Source organism: Stenella coeruleoalba (assembly GCF_951394435.1).
Source record: "Stenella coeruleoalba genome assembly, chromosome: 19".
NCBI classification, from domain to species: domain Eukaryota; kingdom Metazoa; phylum Chordata; class Mammalia; order Artiodactyla; family Delphinidae; genus Stenella; species Stenella coeruleoalba.
In genome coordinates this window covers 48,807,115-48,823,841 of record NC_137165.1, presented here as the reverse complement: position 1 = coordinate 48,823,841, position 16,727 = coordinate 48,807,115, and the positions used below count along the sequence as shown (strand labels likewise).

The window sequence follows — 16,727 nt, the reverse complement described above, 5'->3', positions numbered from 1 at the left end:
ATACTTTTTGATGTAATTTTAAAAGGGGTTGTCTTTTTACCTTCCCTTTCTGATATTTCATTGTTGGTGTAAAGAAATGCAACAGATTTCTGTATGCTACTCTTAGATCCTGCTACCTTTCTGAATTCGTTATCATTTCTAGCAGTCTTTGTGTGGAGTCCATATATAGAGTTTTATATATATATACATATATATGTATATAGTATCATGTCATCTGCACATAATGACAATTTTACCTCTTCCCTATCAATCTGGATATCTTTTATTTCTTTTTCTTGTCCAACTACCGTGGCTAGGACTTCCAATACTATATTGAACAGAAATGGTGAGAGTTTCCTCCATGTGCTATAATCCGTTGTTCATTTTGAGGCTTCAACTGTCCCAAATTGGGGCAACAGATGCCACTTCAAGCTCTCTCCCGTGTCCTGTGGACTCATGCCCGTCAGTGTCCGAGCACTTCTTTCCTTTCAGCCACATGCTCCAGATTCGCCTTCCTTCTTCCTGCCTCGCCCTGGAATCTGGGCTCCTCTCGGTGGGGAGTGATACTAGAAGCTCAGCACCCAATTGGGTGCTGGGTCGTCACTAGCGCTTTCTGTGAGTGTGGCATTTGCACCTCAGTCAACCTGGCCCTTCGCTGCTCTGCGGATCCATCAGCCTGTCCCTGGGAGGAGAGCCCTGCTGGACTCTGACTGGAATCCCCTGAGCAGCTCTGGGAGACATCTTGCCGAGTCTTCCTCTCCATGAACAGAATATCTCCACTTGCTTGAGTCCTCATCAGCGTTCTCCAATGAAGTTTAAAAATTTTCTGCATGCAGGTCACACCTGGCTTAGGGTTTATTCCTCTATACTTACAGTACTTTAAGAATGAAACTTTGGCTTCTAGACTCCTCTGGGGCCAGCAGCCACCTGACCAGGGATCTGGGCTCCGCTACTGTGGGCTCTGTGTCCAAGAGCTGCTTGCAGGCAGCTGTTCCAAGGAGCCAGCAGAGCTGCTGTGCGGTACTGGCACCTCAAAGTGGGTCACCATGCACCTGGTTCAGCTTCCTATCCACGACCACTGGGGTCACACTTGGCCTACAAGTGGATGTCTTTGAGCCCCAGAGTCAGCTGCACACAGAGGGCTTCCAGAGCTTGAAGGAGGGAGACGCAGTGGAGTTGACCTTTCAGAAGTCCCCCAAGGGCCTGGAGTCTCTCCAGTTACCAGTCATGGTGGGTGTTCTGTGTGGGGAGTGAGAAGCACCAGAGGGCAGAATTGAGCCACAGTGGGTGGCGCTTTTCGCGATCACAAGATTTGAGGAACACAGTGGCAAAAGCAGGGAAAGGGTGGGTAGGGGCACTGCCACCCCTATCACGGCATCCACCCACTTCCCTCTTGGCAGGGGGAGGGGTGAGACAGAGGAACCCCAACCATGCTCCGTGCAAGTGCTCGAGGGCATGGGGGAAATCCCTCCAGAACCTGCTTACTTATCGGTCTCCACCCCCAAATTTCCAGCTTTTGAAAGTGGCCAGGATAGGGAAGTGTTTTCCTTTTAAAGGCTATGTAATAATAACACTTCCTGTGTCAGAGTGAGAAGACTGAGCACAAGACCAAAGCACAAACCACTGCTCTCTGGGAGAGTCTCTCAGGGCTGAGGCAGGGCTTCCCCTCCTCCTGACCCACTCTTGGGACAGGACGCCAGGCTGAGAGCACAGGCAAAGGGGTGGCTGGCGACAGCTGCAGACCTGCTACCCAGCCCCCTCCCCCCTGCAGCCAGCACCACTTGTTTACTGCTCCTTGGGGTTCCATCCCCAAGGTGCAAGTGACCCATCTTCTGCATTTTAACTTTCTCCTTGATAGAAACGTTCTGTGTGTTTTAGTCTCAGGAAGTGCACTCTCAAGCCCTTGAGCAATCCTAGGCAGAAGGCAGTGGCTCCAGGACTGCACAGGAGTATCTTTTGATGTTCTGTTACCAAGGAGAACAATGTTTTGGAGGGCAGAGCCTACTGAACCACCTCACTTTTCCTGATCAGAGGTGGCTTGTGTGTGTGTCCTCTTGAACCCCTCCACCTTCAATGTTCCACAGGAGACAAGGTTTTAACTGCTGCCCCATGACTTGACCTCCTCCTACTGGAAGGCTGGAAATCAGCCTGAACAGGAAACATGCTGTGGACAGGTCAGGACAGGCAGACCCAGGTGCCGGGGCCAAGAGGAAGGCACGGCTGGGTGAGGGATTCCAGTGCCGGATCTCCAACCCCAGGCATAGACTTGCTTCATTTCCCTGATCCTTCATTAGGGTTCCTGTGTATCCATAAGAAAAGGGTTCAAAGGGTACCTCTGCACCCACCCCAAGCTGCCAGCTGGCCAGATGAAGCAAAGACCAAAATCCTTAAGCTTTAACAGGGGGTTTCTTGCCCCGGCTTCTCGAGACCACAGGCAAGGGCTTCTCTCTAGTGCCTGGTGCCAGCATCCTGCCCGCAGTAGCAACGGTCAGTGTTGCAGCAGCTGAAGGACAAAGGGCTCAGTTCACAGGATGGGACTTGTGTTGTTGGAATGGGGTGGACGCACTAGAGCACACGGGTTGGGGGGACGTATGTCTGATGCCGGGTTCTGTCACCCCAGCTGCTGCCCTTCATAGCACTTCATGAGCCATTGATCTGAAAATGAATGCTAGGTAGCCTAGTTGGTGTAAATATAATGTGTTGGTCTTTTTCCATGTTCTTCTGGGGTTTCACTGTTTACAAACTTCCTACTGTATTCAAAGAACAGTCAGACAAAAGGTTGTGCACCAGGCAAAGGATCTGAAACATAAACTTGGGGAGGGCCCCACTCAAAATAGGGGTCCTGAGCCATCCTTTCTTTCGTGCCCCCTTCCCCCATTTCAGACCAAATCTTTTGTCCTAAAACTTGACTCCTACTCTACTCCCTCCTCCACCCCCAACCCCCCAGAAACCCACACACCTGTACATTTAGTTTGTGTGGTGTCTCTACAACTCTTAAATGATTTGTGCAAAAGTGCTGAAGCAGCTAGAAACACTCCATCCCTTGTTCCCAACTCCAAGTCAAGACTGTTCCTTGACATGATTCACGACAAACACACTGCTGTAATTGGATGGATCAAACCTACTTTAATCTCAAATCCCAGGGTAGGGACTTCCCTCGTGGTCCAGTGGTTAAGAATCCGCACTTCCAATGCAGGGGACCCGGGCTCTATCCCTGGTTAGGGAACTAGATCCTGCATACCACAACTAAAAGATTCCACACGCCGCAACTAAAAGATCCCGCATGCGGCAATGAGGATCCCACGTGCCACAACTAAGACCCAGAGCAGCCGAATAAATAAATAAAGTAAGTATTAAAAAAAAATCTTTGGGTAAAGAAAAGCAAGGGGGCCCTTCTATGTAGAAAGTGAGGTTGGGAGACCAAGCAGGGGAAGATGAATGTATCTCCGAAGTCACTCAGGAGCTTCTGTGCAAGCCCAAGAAATTTCTGTCAAAGTGGCCACATGATTGTTTAACAGGAAACAGAAATATAACTCCATGCTCACGGCTAGACACCAAAGCTTTGTTTGAAATGTTGAATTTACGAGGAAGGAGGAGTCTGTCCTCTCCTGTTCCCCTCCCCTTGCTCCTGAACTACAGGAGACTAAGCCCTGGGGCCTGGAGAACGAAGACTCAGTGGCTGAGTGTGTCCTTGCCAGCACTTCCTTTCCCACTCGCCAAGTCCTGTCACACATGTTGGCCCTTTCCCTCCCTTTTCCCTGTCAAATGCAATGAATAAAGACTTACTCATACTGAGGGGAAAAAAGAATTACATTTCCTAACTGACCGTTATCGGTGTATGAAAGGAACTGATTTTACCCTTTGATCTTAAGCTATCTGGCTCAATGTTCTAACTTGTCTTGTGGGTTTCCTATGTAGGAAGTTAAATCATGCACAAATAAGTTTTATTTCTTCCTTCTCCAACCTTTAAATTTTAAAATTCTTTAAAATTTCTCTCTTCTGTGCTAGCTGAGACACCCCATGACACACTGGAGAGAAATGGTAATGGCGAGGCTGAAGATGGTGTGGATCCAACAGGAGCTCCGAGGCTGTTCAGGCAGGAAGGTAAACATGCCATACCACCTGGGAACACATCCCTGTGGCCCGGGTGCCACCCCGCAGGCCGAGCACCTGCCTGCTTTACGGAATGCAATTCCACTAACAGGCTTTGCACCAGACGTGGTGAGGGAGTCACTGAGACACCATCTTGAAGAGCAAAACACTAGAAGCCGGCCAGGGCTCCTCAACACAGGGAGGACTGTTTATGGAGACACAAGAGTCTATAAACAACAACGAAACCCATCAAACCACAACTGTGTCAAACATGGAAGAACCTCAGGAACACAGTGGATCAAAAAAGAAAGTCGTAAACACACACGGCAAGACTGTATTACTCATATTCAAAAGCGTATGAACTGGCACGACACGGGGCGTGGACTTGCCACTCGTCTGCTCTGATGGTCTGTTTCACTGGCAGCACCTTCCTTCTCACTGGCAACGCCAACACACCTCATCACCCTAAGATAAGACACAATAGAAGCAGGGTGCTCCTATTCTCAGTTCTCGGGCCAGAAGAGGAGGATGCTGTGTAGCCTGCTTCATCCTAAGCAGACTGTCTGTAAACTAAGTGCTGAGGCCCCAGGCAGAAATCAGCTCAAAAGCCATTCACAAGAACAATCCTGCCGCCTGTGCACAGACTGCTGCTCTGTAACCTCAGACATCTGATGCAGTGAGACCAGGAAGCTAAAAATGCACCTGTGCCGCCAGAGTACTGCTCCTGGGGCTGGGGAAGGACATGCGAGGCTGTAGGTCAGACACACAGCCACCAGAGTGCTGCCCTGTGCCTAGGCGACCAGTCATGCCAGGGACACCCAGCTGCCCCTGCCCACATGCCCTTAATATGGGAAATGGGTCACTTGGACTCTTATATGCAGCTCTGAACACTTGATACTTTTTCCCTCATCGAGTCCAAAGATACCAAAACATATGCTTGGGGGTGAAAAATGAGGGAGAGCGCTAGCTAAATGCTTTCCATTTGATTTGCGGGAAGTTTCAATATAAATATGGGGACTCAGTATTAACACAAATACAATTTTTCATGAAGTGTCTGGCAATTCAACCTTAAAACAATTGTAAATACAATGGCCAAATGTTTCTGGACAATGTCATTAGATTTTTTTTTTTTTTTTTTTTTTTGCGGTACACAGGCCTCTCACTGTTGTGGCCTCTCCCATCGCGGAGCACAGGCTCCGGACGCACAGGCCCAGTGGCCACGGCTCATGGGCCTAGCCGCTCCGTGGCATGTGGGATCTTCCCGGACCGGGGCACGAACCCGTGTCCCCTGCATCAGCAGGCAGACTCTCAACCACTGTGCTACCAGGGAAGCCCTGTCATTAGATTTTTAAAAACCAATTTCTTGCAGGATGACGAGGAATTAAAACTTTAAAAACAAACTAGGCGGGACTTCCCTGGTGGTCCAGTGGCTAAGATTCTGCGTTCCCAATGCAGGGGGCCCGGGTCTGATCCCTGGTCAGGGAACTAGATCCCACACACCACAACTAAAGACCTCACGCACCGAAACTAAAAGATCTCGCATACTGCAACAAAGATCCCACCTGCCGCAACTGAAACTCGGTGCAACCAAATAATAAATAAATATTAAAAAAATAAAAACAAACTAGGCAAGGGCATGCGGAGACAGGCTTTGGGCAGCTGCAGAGAGGGCGCCCTGGGGTGGGCACACAGGTGCCAAGGGCCGTCCTGCTCCCTCTTTCAAGAAGGTGGGAGTTCTGGGGGTTCACTTTAGTATTCTTGATAGCCACGAGCTACATATGTTCTTAAGTACCGTAAAACATTTCATAGCAAAAAGAGCGTGATTGTCTGAAATACACTGCGGGAACTGGACAGGCATATGAGATGAGAGAGAGTGAACTCGGGTGAAGCTGCCTGTTTCTACTCACTGGTGGCCCCACAGCCACACTGCTGGCGGCATCCACCCACCCTCAGCGCAGAGCTCCTACCCTCACCCCTGGCCTGGATTCTCTGATACAAAGGGCCCACACTCCTGTCCCACACCTGCCATGAACCTTGACCAGAAGCAGCTGTGAACTAAACAAAGGTTCTCCACTTGGAGTTTCCCGAAGGAGGACATGGTCTAAAGACACTTTGTGGGGTTATTAGGATTGGGAAGCACAGCCTCAGCCTTAGCCTCTAGGTTCTGCCTGGCAGGCCACTCTGTTTTGATAAAAACTTGGTGTCCACCCATATCCTTCACTAACGTAATTAACTTAAAATTATTTCTATTTCAGGTTTTTTACCTATTGCTCCAACTAGACCTGGGGCACTTTCTTCTTCTTTTTTTAAGGGTATTTTTAATTAATTAATTAATTTAATTAATTTATTTTTGGCTACGTTGGGTCTTTGTTGCTGTGCGCGGCCTTCTCATTGCGGTGGCTTCTCTTGTTGCAGAGCACAGGCTCTAGGCACCCGGGCTTCAGGAGCTGTGGCTCACGGGCTGTGGAGCGCAGGCTCAGCATTTGTGGTGCACGGGCTTAGTTGCTCTGCGGCACGTGGGATCTTCCCAGACCAGGGCTCAAACCTGTGTCCCCTGCATTGGCAGGCAGATTCTTAAACACTGCTCCACCAGGGAAGCCCTGGGGCACGTTCTTGATCCCTGACCGCCATGGAGGGCCGCTGTGCAGGAGTGGCCTGGGACCTACAATGCTCAAATTCAGATCTCTGTCCTTTGGACACAGCCTCAGTTTCCTCATTTGTTACACGAGGCTGATGATACCCACTGCACATGACTGTGTGGCGGAGAACGTGCCCGCATGTTTAAAAACGCTCTTAACAATACCTGACACTAGCGTGTGTTTGTTTTTGTTTTTATTCAGGTAAAATTGGTATATAACATATTAGTTTCAAGTGTACAACACAATTCAATCTTTGTATACACTAATAAAAGGTGATCACCACAGTAAGTCTGGTTATCAAATGTCACCATACAACTGAACCCCTTCACCCATTTCATCCACCCCCAAAACATGTTTTTGTTTTTAATGCTAACCCCTCCCCTAGGGGACCTGAGTGACCCAGCACAGCAGCTGTCTCTAGCCAAGCACTGCAAGGCCACCATCATGAGGCAGCATCCCGGGCAACCCTGTACTACGAGTTAGAGAGGGCAAGGCAGGCCCTGGGCTTCGAGCTTTCTCCTACGATGCCGTCAATATCAACCACCTGCAACGAAGCACAGAACTTAACATAAAAGGAGCCACGATCAGAGATGCACCCACATGAGATGGATGTAGAAGGCTGGTCAACAGCAGAGCTGTGAGGTTTCTGGGCAGAGCCGAACTCTATCTCCTCTGCCATCCCAGCTTTATCTTGGCTAGGACGAACTCACAGAACAGTAGCAAGATGCTGCTCTCTGCTCTCCTGGACAGAATCTGTTTTCTAAAACAGAAATTTACACCCTGATAGTATTCACCAAGTGTGTATCTGAAACAGGAGTAAAACCTGACTTATGCGTGGGGAAGGGCCAGACAGGAGAAGAGCTATGTCTGGAATCCCAGTAGGTTTCCAGGATCCTAGAGAAGGGGCATGGGAAGACCAGGAGAGCAAGTGATCCTTTACGTCCTAAAGCAGGGGGTCAAAACAGGAAGCGACAGTGCACCCAGGGGCATCGAGCAGCGTCTGGAGACATTTCTGATCACCTTAACTTGGGGGCGGGGGGCTACTGGCACCTAGGATGCTGCTCCCTGTCCTCCTGCAGAAGACAGTGTCCACAAAAAACAGCTATGCTCCTGAGGAGAGACCTTGTTCTAAACCAAATAAACTCCTTTCTGTTGAGTTTTTTTTCTTTTTTGGCTGCGCCACAGGGCTTGCAGGATCTTAGTTCCTTGACCAGGGACTGAACCCATGCCCCTGGTAGTGAAAGCACAGAGTCCTAACCACTGGGCTGCCAGGGAATTCCCTCTGTTGAGTCTTTTTAAAAAATTATTCATTCGTTTATTTCTTTTTGGCTGCGTTGGGTCTTCGTTGCTGCGTGCAGGCTTTCTCTAGTTGCAGCGAGCAGGGGCTACTACTCTTCGTTGCAGTGCTCAGGCTTCTCGTTGCAGTGGCTTCTCTTGTTGCGGAGCACGGGCTCTAGGCACGTGGGCTTCAGTAGTTGTGGCACACGGGCTCAGTAGTTGTAGCTTGCAGGCTCTAGAGCGCAGGCTCAGTAGTTGTGGCGCTCAGGCTTAGTTGCTCCACGGCATGTGGGATCTTCCTGGACCAGGGCTCAAACCTGTGTCCCCTGCATTGGCCGGTGGATTCTTAACCACTGCACCACCAGGGAAGTCCCCCTCTGTTGAGTCTCAATCTACTACACCAGCTCCTCCCTGGGTGTCAGCTCTTCTTCCCTCCATCCCTGGGGGCCCAGCTTCTGAGTTCTGAGATGCTGCTCCTCAAACACACAAGCTTTTCAGTCAGAAGGTTTCACCCAACCCCCAGCACTAAGCTCCTCCCACCACGAAGGCCACAAACCAAGTCACCTCCTCCTACTCATCACCACCTTAAAAGCTGTGTAGACCATCCCTGATGCCTGAGAAGCCTGCTGAGGGCCGCCAGAGGACAGACACACTGGCAGGGTCCTCTGCCAACGTCTCCCTGGGCACAGGAGGGGCCAGGGAGTTTCCTCCCTATGTGCCATCTGAGAACCCACAGCCTGTTCTGGTCCCATAATGCCCAGGACAAGCGGCACTGGACACACCCTTCTGCAGTCGTCTCATAGGACTGTTTGTGTTGCTTTAAGATATATCTGCTGTTAAAGAGACACCCTGTGCTACGTCAGCTGAGATATGCTGGTTTCTGGTAGTAAGCAGCACAGATTAAACTGCTTTGTGAAGCAAAGACGTCAAGAAATCACATCACCAGTCCTCCCTTTCCACCTGACCAAAGGACCAACACAGACTCTGAAGACAAGCTTCCTTTTGGCAAGGTGCCAAGAGCCGTCCCGACCCCACCCCCCCAACTATGAAAGTATCATGGGGGTTTCTGCTTCAAAGGGTATCCAAAAGGAAATAACACAGCTATTCTTCACACACGAAGCCCCGTCCCCAGAGAAAGCTCAAGACGTTCAGGGATGTGCCTGGGCTTCCTGAGCTCCTTGGGGAGCAGCAGAGGCACACCCTTCAAAATGCTGCAGTGTCTTCAGGACTCTGAGACCCCCAATAAAACCCCTTCCTGCCAAACAATCTCAAAGTCCAGAGAATTCTAAAAGGTAGACTCTGAAATCAGGATGGGCACTCTGATATTAGGTACCCTCAGGCCCAAGGGGAGGTTTCACAGAATGGGGACAATAACTAAGCTAGAAGGGGTCTCACTCAGGAGAGTCTGCAGGGACCATCCCAAAGCTGCAGGCATGACCAAGGCGGCACAGGAGGACCAGCAGCAAGCTCTAGGTCAGCGTTCACACAAGTCTGCATTCAAAGACACCAGTACGTAATACGAAACTAAGGAAGAGAATATTTATGCAAAAAAGCATAAAATGTTTCTTTTTGTCGAGTGAGCCCCTCTACAGGCCTCTCAGACAGTATCTGAAGGAAGCCACAGGATGGGGTCAAGGGTATGAACGCTTCTGCCCCTTTTCCTAATTAACCAGACTGTGATTCATGACATCTGTATTCTCCCTCATCAAACACCACCTTGGTTTTCTTAACAGGTAAAGACCATACCTCCTCCCTGCATCATTTTGTAGATTTTGCTCTCAATATGGAGCTGAGGGTGTTTGGTTTTGACACATTCAAGCTTGATGGCAACTTCTTCTCCTGCAGCAATGTCCGTACCTTGGCAAAGAAAGAAAATCACAAACGTTAATCGTCTGGTGTCTACCACCTCACCCAATGTTACAACACGCTGGAGAAACAACGAGTGCTATCTGAATCTTCCAAGGAGGACCAGGTGATGGATGCACTCCACTTTCTACTACAAGATGCTGTCAGTGGTAGATAAACCCCTGTGGGAAAATATCCTTATTTTCACTTTTTAAAACAGGAATATTTGATACGTATAGAAAAGTCTTATTTGGTATTACATCACCTACTTCCATATGGCTCTACTCTGATCACCAGGGGACTGAGAGACAGGGTATGCAGTTCTCTCCACAGGACCCCCATCTGGTCTGAACCTTCTCATCCAGCCTGTTGGTCAGCCCTGTATTCACCCACCCAAAGCCAGACCGTGGGGAGTCCCAGGGCAACACATTCTGTGTGGGCCCCATTTCTCCATGCTGCCTTGACAGGTCTTGGGTGTGTGCGAGCCTCTCTCCAGAGAGGTGGCTGGGTTTCCACTGAACTCTCACATGGCCTCAGCCCATCCCAGTCCATGTGGCCCAGGTACCAAGCCGCATACAGCAGGTCGCTTCTCAAGGGGACTCGGTTCCCACGACACAGCAGGAGCCATCACTCAGCCATCACAGGCCAGGCCAGGCCCAGGGAGGCCCAGCACACCTCTCCCCTCCCAGGGACCAGGACATACTGTGCGTCTCCTATGGACACTGAAACAGGACTGGGCTCTGTTTTCAAAGCCCTAATCACATCTATGCAAAGTGTACTTGTCACTCACCTTTTGCTAGTTTTGTGCTAAAACCGGCAATACATCTGCTCACACCTCCTGGTCACCAGATCGTGATTAAAGATTAGAGTTTTAACCTCAAGATGCCGTCCTCTTCTTTACTACAATATGGACCTGCAAATGTTGACAACCACTACCCCTCCAGGCTTCACACACGAATGCTCCTGAGTTCCAATCTGACCCAAAGCTATGCTACAAGCCCTCCCTCAAGAAGCATTCACTGGAGAGAATGGGAAAAGCAGTCTTTAGAAAGCACATACCTAGCTCTCCCCCTGCTTTCCTCACCAGTTCCTTCTAAGTATAAAGCACTTTAATCCTTCCCAGTAGTATGGTTATTCGTGAAGGAATTAACACTGGCTCCAGCAGCCCAGGCAGAACCCAGACCCATCCTGCTGGGCAAAGCAATGTTGCCAGTCCCTGGCAACTCAGATTCCCTCACCATTTGAGTTCAGCAGGGAGACCAGCAGTCTGTTTCATGAGGGAGTTGTGGGATGAATGGGTTACTGGTTACAGAGAACGTTAAGACTCCCGGATAAAAGGCAGAGTAAGGTCAGCAAGCATTAGAACAATGATGACCTGCAGGAGAGCTGTCTGCTGATATTCATGAACCCAGTAACTGCCCAAGAAGGACAGAGAAACTTTCTCCTCTAGTCTGCTCAGACAGCTGCTTGAGATGCGGCTGCTTCTAGCGGGCCTGGATCCAAAACCGGTCACCAATGCTGGGGTTCCATGGGAATAACCACAATCTGATCACTGCCAGGGACCATTCTAAATTTAAGAACTCCATTTACCATTCCACAAAGACTCCTGGGCACTCAGAAGAAAGACAGGTAATACATTTTGTTCTTCCTCCCTGAGGCTAGGATAATCTATCTAGCTACAAGAGAAATTACTTCATTGTAAAACGTACTGTGCAAACGAAAAATGAACTCTGAGTTCCTGTGAGGACCTGGCACTCTGAACTGAACTCACCAGCCCATGAGGAACAGATGACTCACCTTACTAGTTACATCAGCAACTCCCCCCACCCCAAAGCAGGAGCAGAGAAGCCTCTGATGATAGCACACTTGCTCCTCCAACTATGTCAGCCCTGTCACCTTTGCCAGGAGGCAGGTTCTCAGTGACAACACAGCCTGGGCCCACACAGGCTACCTACTGAACTAGCACCTTCAGGAAGGCTGAGGACACTTCTGGTTCCACTGTACTGTGGCTGGTAAAGCTAACATCTGAGTCACCCTGCAATACTGACAGTCTTGGGGACAAATGACCACAGGCAACTCTGGAACACAATATGAATTCCAGCCTTCCCCCCCCCACCCCGGATCACACCAGCAGATGGAGCCAGCCTCCCCCAGGATCACACCAGCAACAGAGCCAACCTTCCCTAAGATCACACCAGCAAAGGAGCCCACTTCCCCCAGGATGACACCAGCAACAGAGCCAACTTACCCTAAGATCACACCTGGAAACACAGACCACTTCTCCTAAGATCACACCAGCAACAGAGCCCACCTCCCCCAGGATCACACCAGCAACAGAGCCAGCCTCCCCCAGGATCACACCAGCAACAGAGCCAGCCTCCCCCAGGATCACACCTGCAAACAGAAACAGCCCTCTACAGCATCACAGTTGTGAAGGTTGCCCTGAGTCTGATGACTCAAAGAGGGGAGGCTGGGTTCTCTACCAAACAGACTTGAGGGCAGCACACACGCAGGCTGCCTCCTCTGAGAGGTCTTCACCACTGGGTGAAACAGCAGCACTGCAAGTTCTGGGTATTCCATGGGAACCAAACATAAGAGACCACTGAGCAAAACTGAGGTGGTCCACCACTGTAGCCCTGCAGTCCTGTCCCACCTCCCTGGCTAACAGCAGCCCCTGTGCTCTACTGGCAGTGCTGCTCCAAGTCTTGTCCTCAAACTACCACCAGTCCACAAGGGGACAAATACAGGACAGCGAGGAAGCACCCCAGAGCTCTGATAGCAACATGACATTGCTGCAACATTTTAACATTTTACAAAAGTGCTGATCTGCCACAGAATGGAAATTACAAAACCTGGTCCTTCACAACAGGTAACTTTTAGAAGTACTTCTAGATGGGGAACAAAAATCTGAAAGATACTATTGAGCTCTGGGTTCCAGATTCAGAGCAAGTCAAAACCAAGTGGCACATCACGTTTACTCAGTGTCTGTTTATAGTGAGGTCTTTTATCACCCAACAACCTCAGCTCTTTTGTGCAGCTCCAGTGCCAGACAGGAGTTCCCCCTCACTAGATGAAGATGTTAGTCTATGTTTAGACACAGATTAATGCTGGTCCTAGGAAAACAAAATTATGCCCCTCAAGCTGAGCAAAGGCAGATGATAAATGAACTTAACTCCAAGACTGACCCTGTCCTGGGACAAAAAGGTAACTCCCATTGATGACTGTTTTATCGACAAAGAAATAGGGAGAGGCCTCTGAACAGCAGGGCAAAGGGCACTCTCACAGGGCAACCACTGAGAGCTGATGCAGTATCTATGAACACTCAAGCCATCACCCTAAAGGACACAGGCACGTGACTACGAAAGTTGCATACAGGCAACTGCTTTCCTCTCCTGGCCAGCCAGCCACCATTTTGGAACCCCTACTGTGTGCCAGACATCCTGCTAGGTGCCACTGAAGAGAAATGAAAGTCAGCGAGGGGAAAAACATGAAAATCAAAAATATGAAGAGGTTACTAAGCTTTAGATCCCCAAAAGCATTTGTGTATGTGATGAAGCCAAACCACACACTCCACCTGGGTAACAGCTGGACAGATGAGGCCATCCTCTGATAAATTGACAGAGCAACAGGATCAAGTACAAATGCCAACAGCTAGCAGGAAGAAAACCACCATTCTACCAATCATGAATGGGGGGCAGGGAGGAGGGTCCGAGGTACTGCCACCACCTATAGAAGACAGACATGGGACAAGAACAGAACTCCATGAGAACAGGGGGCTCACGCTGTTTGGGAAGGATTGGAATAACCTGCAGGGCACACTGCCACATGCTCATGTCAGCACAGCAGGCTGCTGGAAAGGGAGGCTAGCACTGGGCCTTCTTGGTCCATAAGGTACTCGGCAAGCTGAAGGACAGCTCTCTCTTCCCCCCCCACCCCCGGCTTCAAACGTCTGAAAGCACTAGAAAGTCCCAGGTGGAAACCCAAGACCCCAAACCCCACATTTAAACGAAGGTGAAGAAGGAGGAGTTAAGAGCATTCTGACCTATAGCAAAATGACAGTAGTAGGAACGACTTTAACTGCTGTCACACTAGAATACGTAGAACATAACGATTTTTAAGATGAGGACTGAATTCCTCAACTAATGACTAGTTGCCTAACAAATAGAAAAAAAACATGGTACAGAAGACTCAATCCATCCCATGGTCTTTGGATCGGTCATCTGTGACCCTTAACTTCAGTATATAGTGAGCTTCCTCTGACCCACCTTTCCAGTCACATCTTAATCTAACAAGACCACTTCACATTTCCTCAGTGGGGTAGCATGTAGCCTGAAGGGACCACCACCTGGGCCAAGAGTCAAAGCCAAATCAGTTGTACCCAACCCCACACAAGTAACTCTACGTGTGCTCCAGTGGGTGGGCCATGTGGGTACTCATAACTAGGGCGCGAGAGCCACAGTCTATCCATTTTAGGATAAACATGATGGAGGAAACTGAGGACAGACCCCTCTGGGACCGGTCAGCCGGTGCCTGGCTGGATCAAGCACCACTGGTGTGCCCAGCACAAGGTGAGGCCCAAAGGACACAGTTGTGAATAAGCTTTCAGGGTCTCCCACAAAACTCTCAACTTCTTTGTGAATGACTTGGTGACAACGTTCCACGATTTGGTTGTCTGAACGCAGCTTCGGAAAGCAGAAAACTGTCTGGCAAGGTTTCAGACCAGAGAACAAAAATGTTGAAAATATCTACTTTTTCATATCTGTGTAAGGGTGGCTAATAGATTGGTTTTTCAGTACAGCTCCTAGATCCTAAGTTAAAACTTTTGCCAAAATCTATTGTTCTATAAATAAGGCAAACAGCTTGCATTTACCCAGCACTTCGCCTCCCAAAACACTGCTGAGAAGGCAACTGCTGACTACTGGACATAAATATTTAAATAGTAAAATGCAAGTATCTCTAAAGTGTGTTTTACTCAGCAGGGCAGTAAAGCACATACCGATGTGACAGGATTACACTGTAGGGTAAGGGTACCAAAAGCAGTTATGAACTACCCTAAGTGTGGAATCCTCTTACGCTGTTAGCCCAGGAGGTCGTGCATCCTCTCCAGGTAACAAGAGGCAAGGATGGGGCGGTGAGCACACACACTTGGGACCATCTGAAAAGCATAACCAGAAGCATTACTGACATACAAATCTATTCCTGACCCTCCCTGACAAGTACACCAGCCAAACAGAAACACCAGAGCGGGCTGCGCAAGCAGAGCATGTTCACCCCCAAACTTGCACAATGACAGTCCCTCTGCACATGCATTGCGGGCCAGGCTGGATGTCCCCAAATGCGGGGGTAGGAGTAACTTACACACAATTTCTCTGAGAAACGCTTATATTTTTAAAACTTCCAACTTTAAGACTCAAGCCAACCTTTTAACACACACGTGCATTCTTTCACTGTAAATCTGAAACAATCCAGAACATTCTAATCCCATTTTTTTCCAGTGTACCTGGAGAGTTTTCATAGCAAAAGGACAAGCTCATGAGCAGAGCTTTACCACTTTATTTGCCTCTAATTCTCCCAACACCCTAGCGCTGACTTTGTCCCGAATCACCTGAATGTCATTCTCGTTTACGCCGAGCTACTTAGTACCGAACTTGGATGCGCAACATGTTCTCAACGACCACTCTACTGGCCCCCAGGCGACCCCGAGCGCCACCTGCGGTCCACGGCCCAGACCCCGGGCCAGAGGGGCTGGTCAGCCGGGGCTGCATCGTCACGAGGAGCGCCGAAGCAGCCTCGGCCAGCCCCGGACTCTACTCGTGCCCACCGCACGCGCGCAGGACGCGGGGGCCGCACTCGCCGACGGCCCTTTGTCTGCGTGGAGGGACACCGGGAGCGGACACAAGGCGGGCGGGCCGAGCGGGTAGCGAGGGCCGGGCCGAGCGGGTAGCGAGGGCCTAACCGAGGCTCCCGGCCGCTCCCCAAAGGCCGCGAGCGCACGTTGGTCAGGTGCCCTCGAGGGCGCGGGTCGGAAAGGCCGCAAGTTCCTGCCTGGGGAACTGGGAGGCCCGAACAGACGGGGACGAGGCTTACCGCCACTGGCCGGAGGGGATGCCCGGGGCGGGGGCTGGGGTTGGGGCCGCCGGGGGCGGGGTCGCCGGGGAGGGGGCCGGAGCGGAACCGGGGCCGGGGGACGCCGGTTTGGGGCTGCCCATCCGCGGGGAAGGGCGCCTCACCGAGATAGATGTCTCCGAAGGAGCCGCTGCCGATCTTCCGGCCCAACCGGTACCTGTTCCCCACTCTGAGCTCCATGGCGGTGGCGGCGGCGCGACCTGTTCACTCCTGCCCTCCCGGCCGCTTCCTGGGTCTGAGCTCGGGGAGGCGGCGCCGCTGCTGCCGCTACTGCGGGTCCGGCTGCCGGCTCCGCCCCCCTCACGGCCCCGCTTTCACCATCGCTTTCCAGCCGCCCCGCCGCTCCCAACGCCTCAATACGGGACGGATGGGACAGTCCGAGCGCCGCCGCCCCTGCTCCGGCCCCTGCCCACCCCGCTTGCCCTCTCCCCGCCGCGGATGGACTCGGATCTCCCGGGCCTAAACCCCCTTCAGCTGCCGGAAGGAGCCACCGCCATCGCGCTGTGACGTCACTTCCCCTAGCAACCCCCGGTAGGGCGGGGCCGCGCTGACCGAGGGGCGGGGCCGCGGTTTCGGCAACTGGCCGGCGGCGGGACCTCACAGCTCTAGGGGCGGGGCTAGGGCGGGGCCGGGGCCTCGAAAGACAGGCTGGGGAGGGGCGGGGCGGGGCGGGGCCGAGCAGGGCAGGGCAGGGCGGGGCGGGTGGGGCCGGGCCCCCGCCCCCGCCCCCCAGCCCCCGCCCCGCAACCCAGCGTTTTCTTTCATCCT

The 16,727-nt window shown here is 51.2% G+C and overlaps 1 protein-coding gene across 11 annotated transcripts in view; it reads right to left on the bottom strand.

Moving 5' to 3' along the window:
- Positions 1-16,422, bottom strand: part of CSNK1D (casein kinase 1 delta) — a 38,572-nt gene extending 22,150 nt beyond the window's left edge. For 6 of the 11 annotated variants that reach the window (XM_079904036.1, XM_079904039.1, XM_079904040.1 and 3 more), the window contains exons 1-3: positions 16,064-16,422; positions 10,624-10,671; positions 9,735-9,845 (exon numbers count right to left, since the gene is read on the bottom strand). In XM_079904036.1, the coding sequence (XP_079760162.1) occupies positions 9,735-9,845; positions 10,624-10,671; positions 16,064-16,139 (235 nt within the window). In that variant the 5' untranslated portion in view covers positions 16,140-16,422. Of the gene's footprint in view, positions 1-9,734; positions 9,846-10,623; positions 10,734-15,920; positions 16,025-16,063 lie in introns of those variants that run through there. The other 5 variants (XM_079904042.1, XM_079904046.1, XM_079904045.1 and 2 more) reach the window with 3 other exon arrangements.
- Positions 16,423-16,727: the final 305 nt, after the last annotated feature.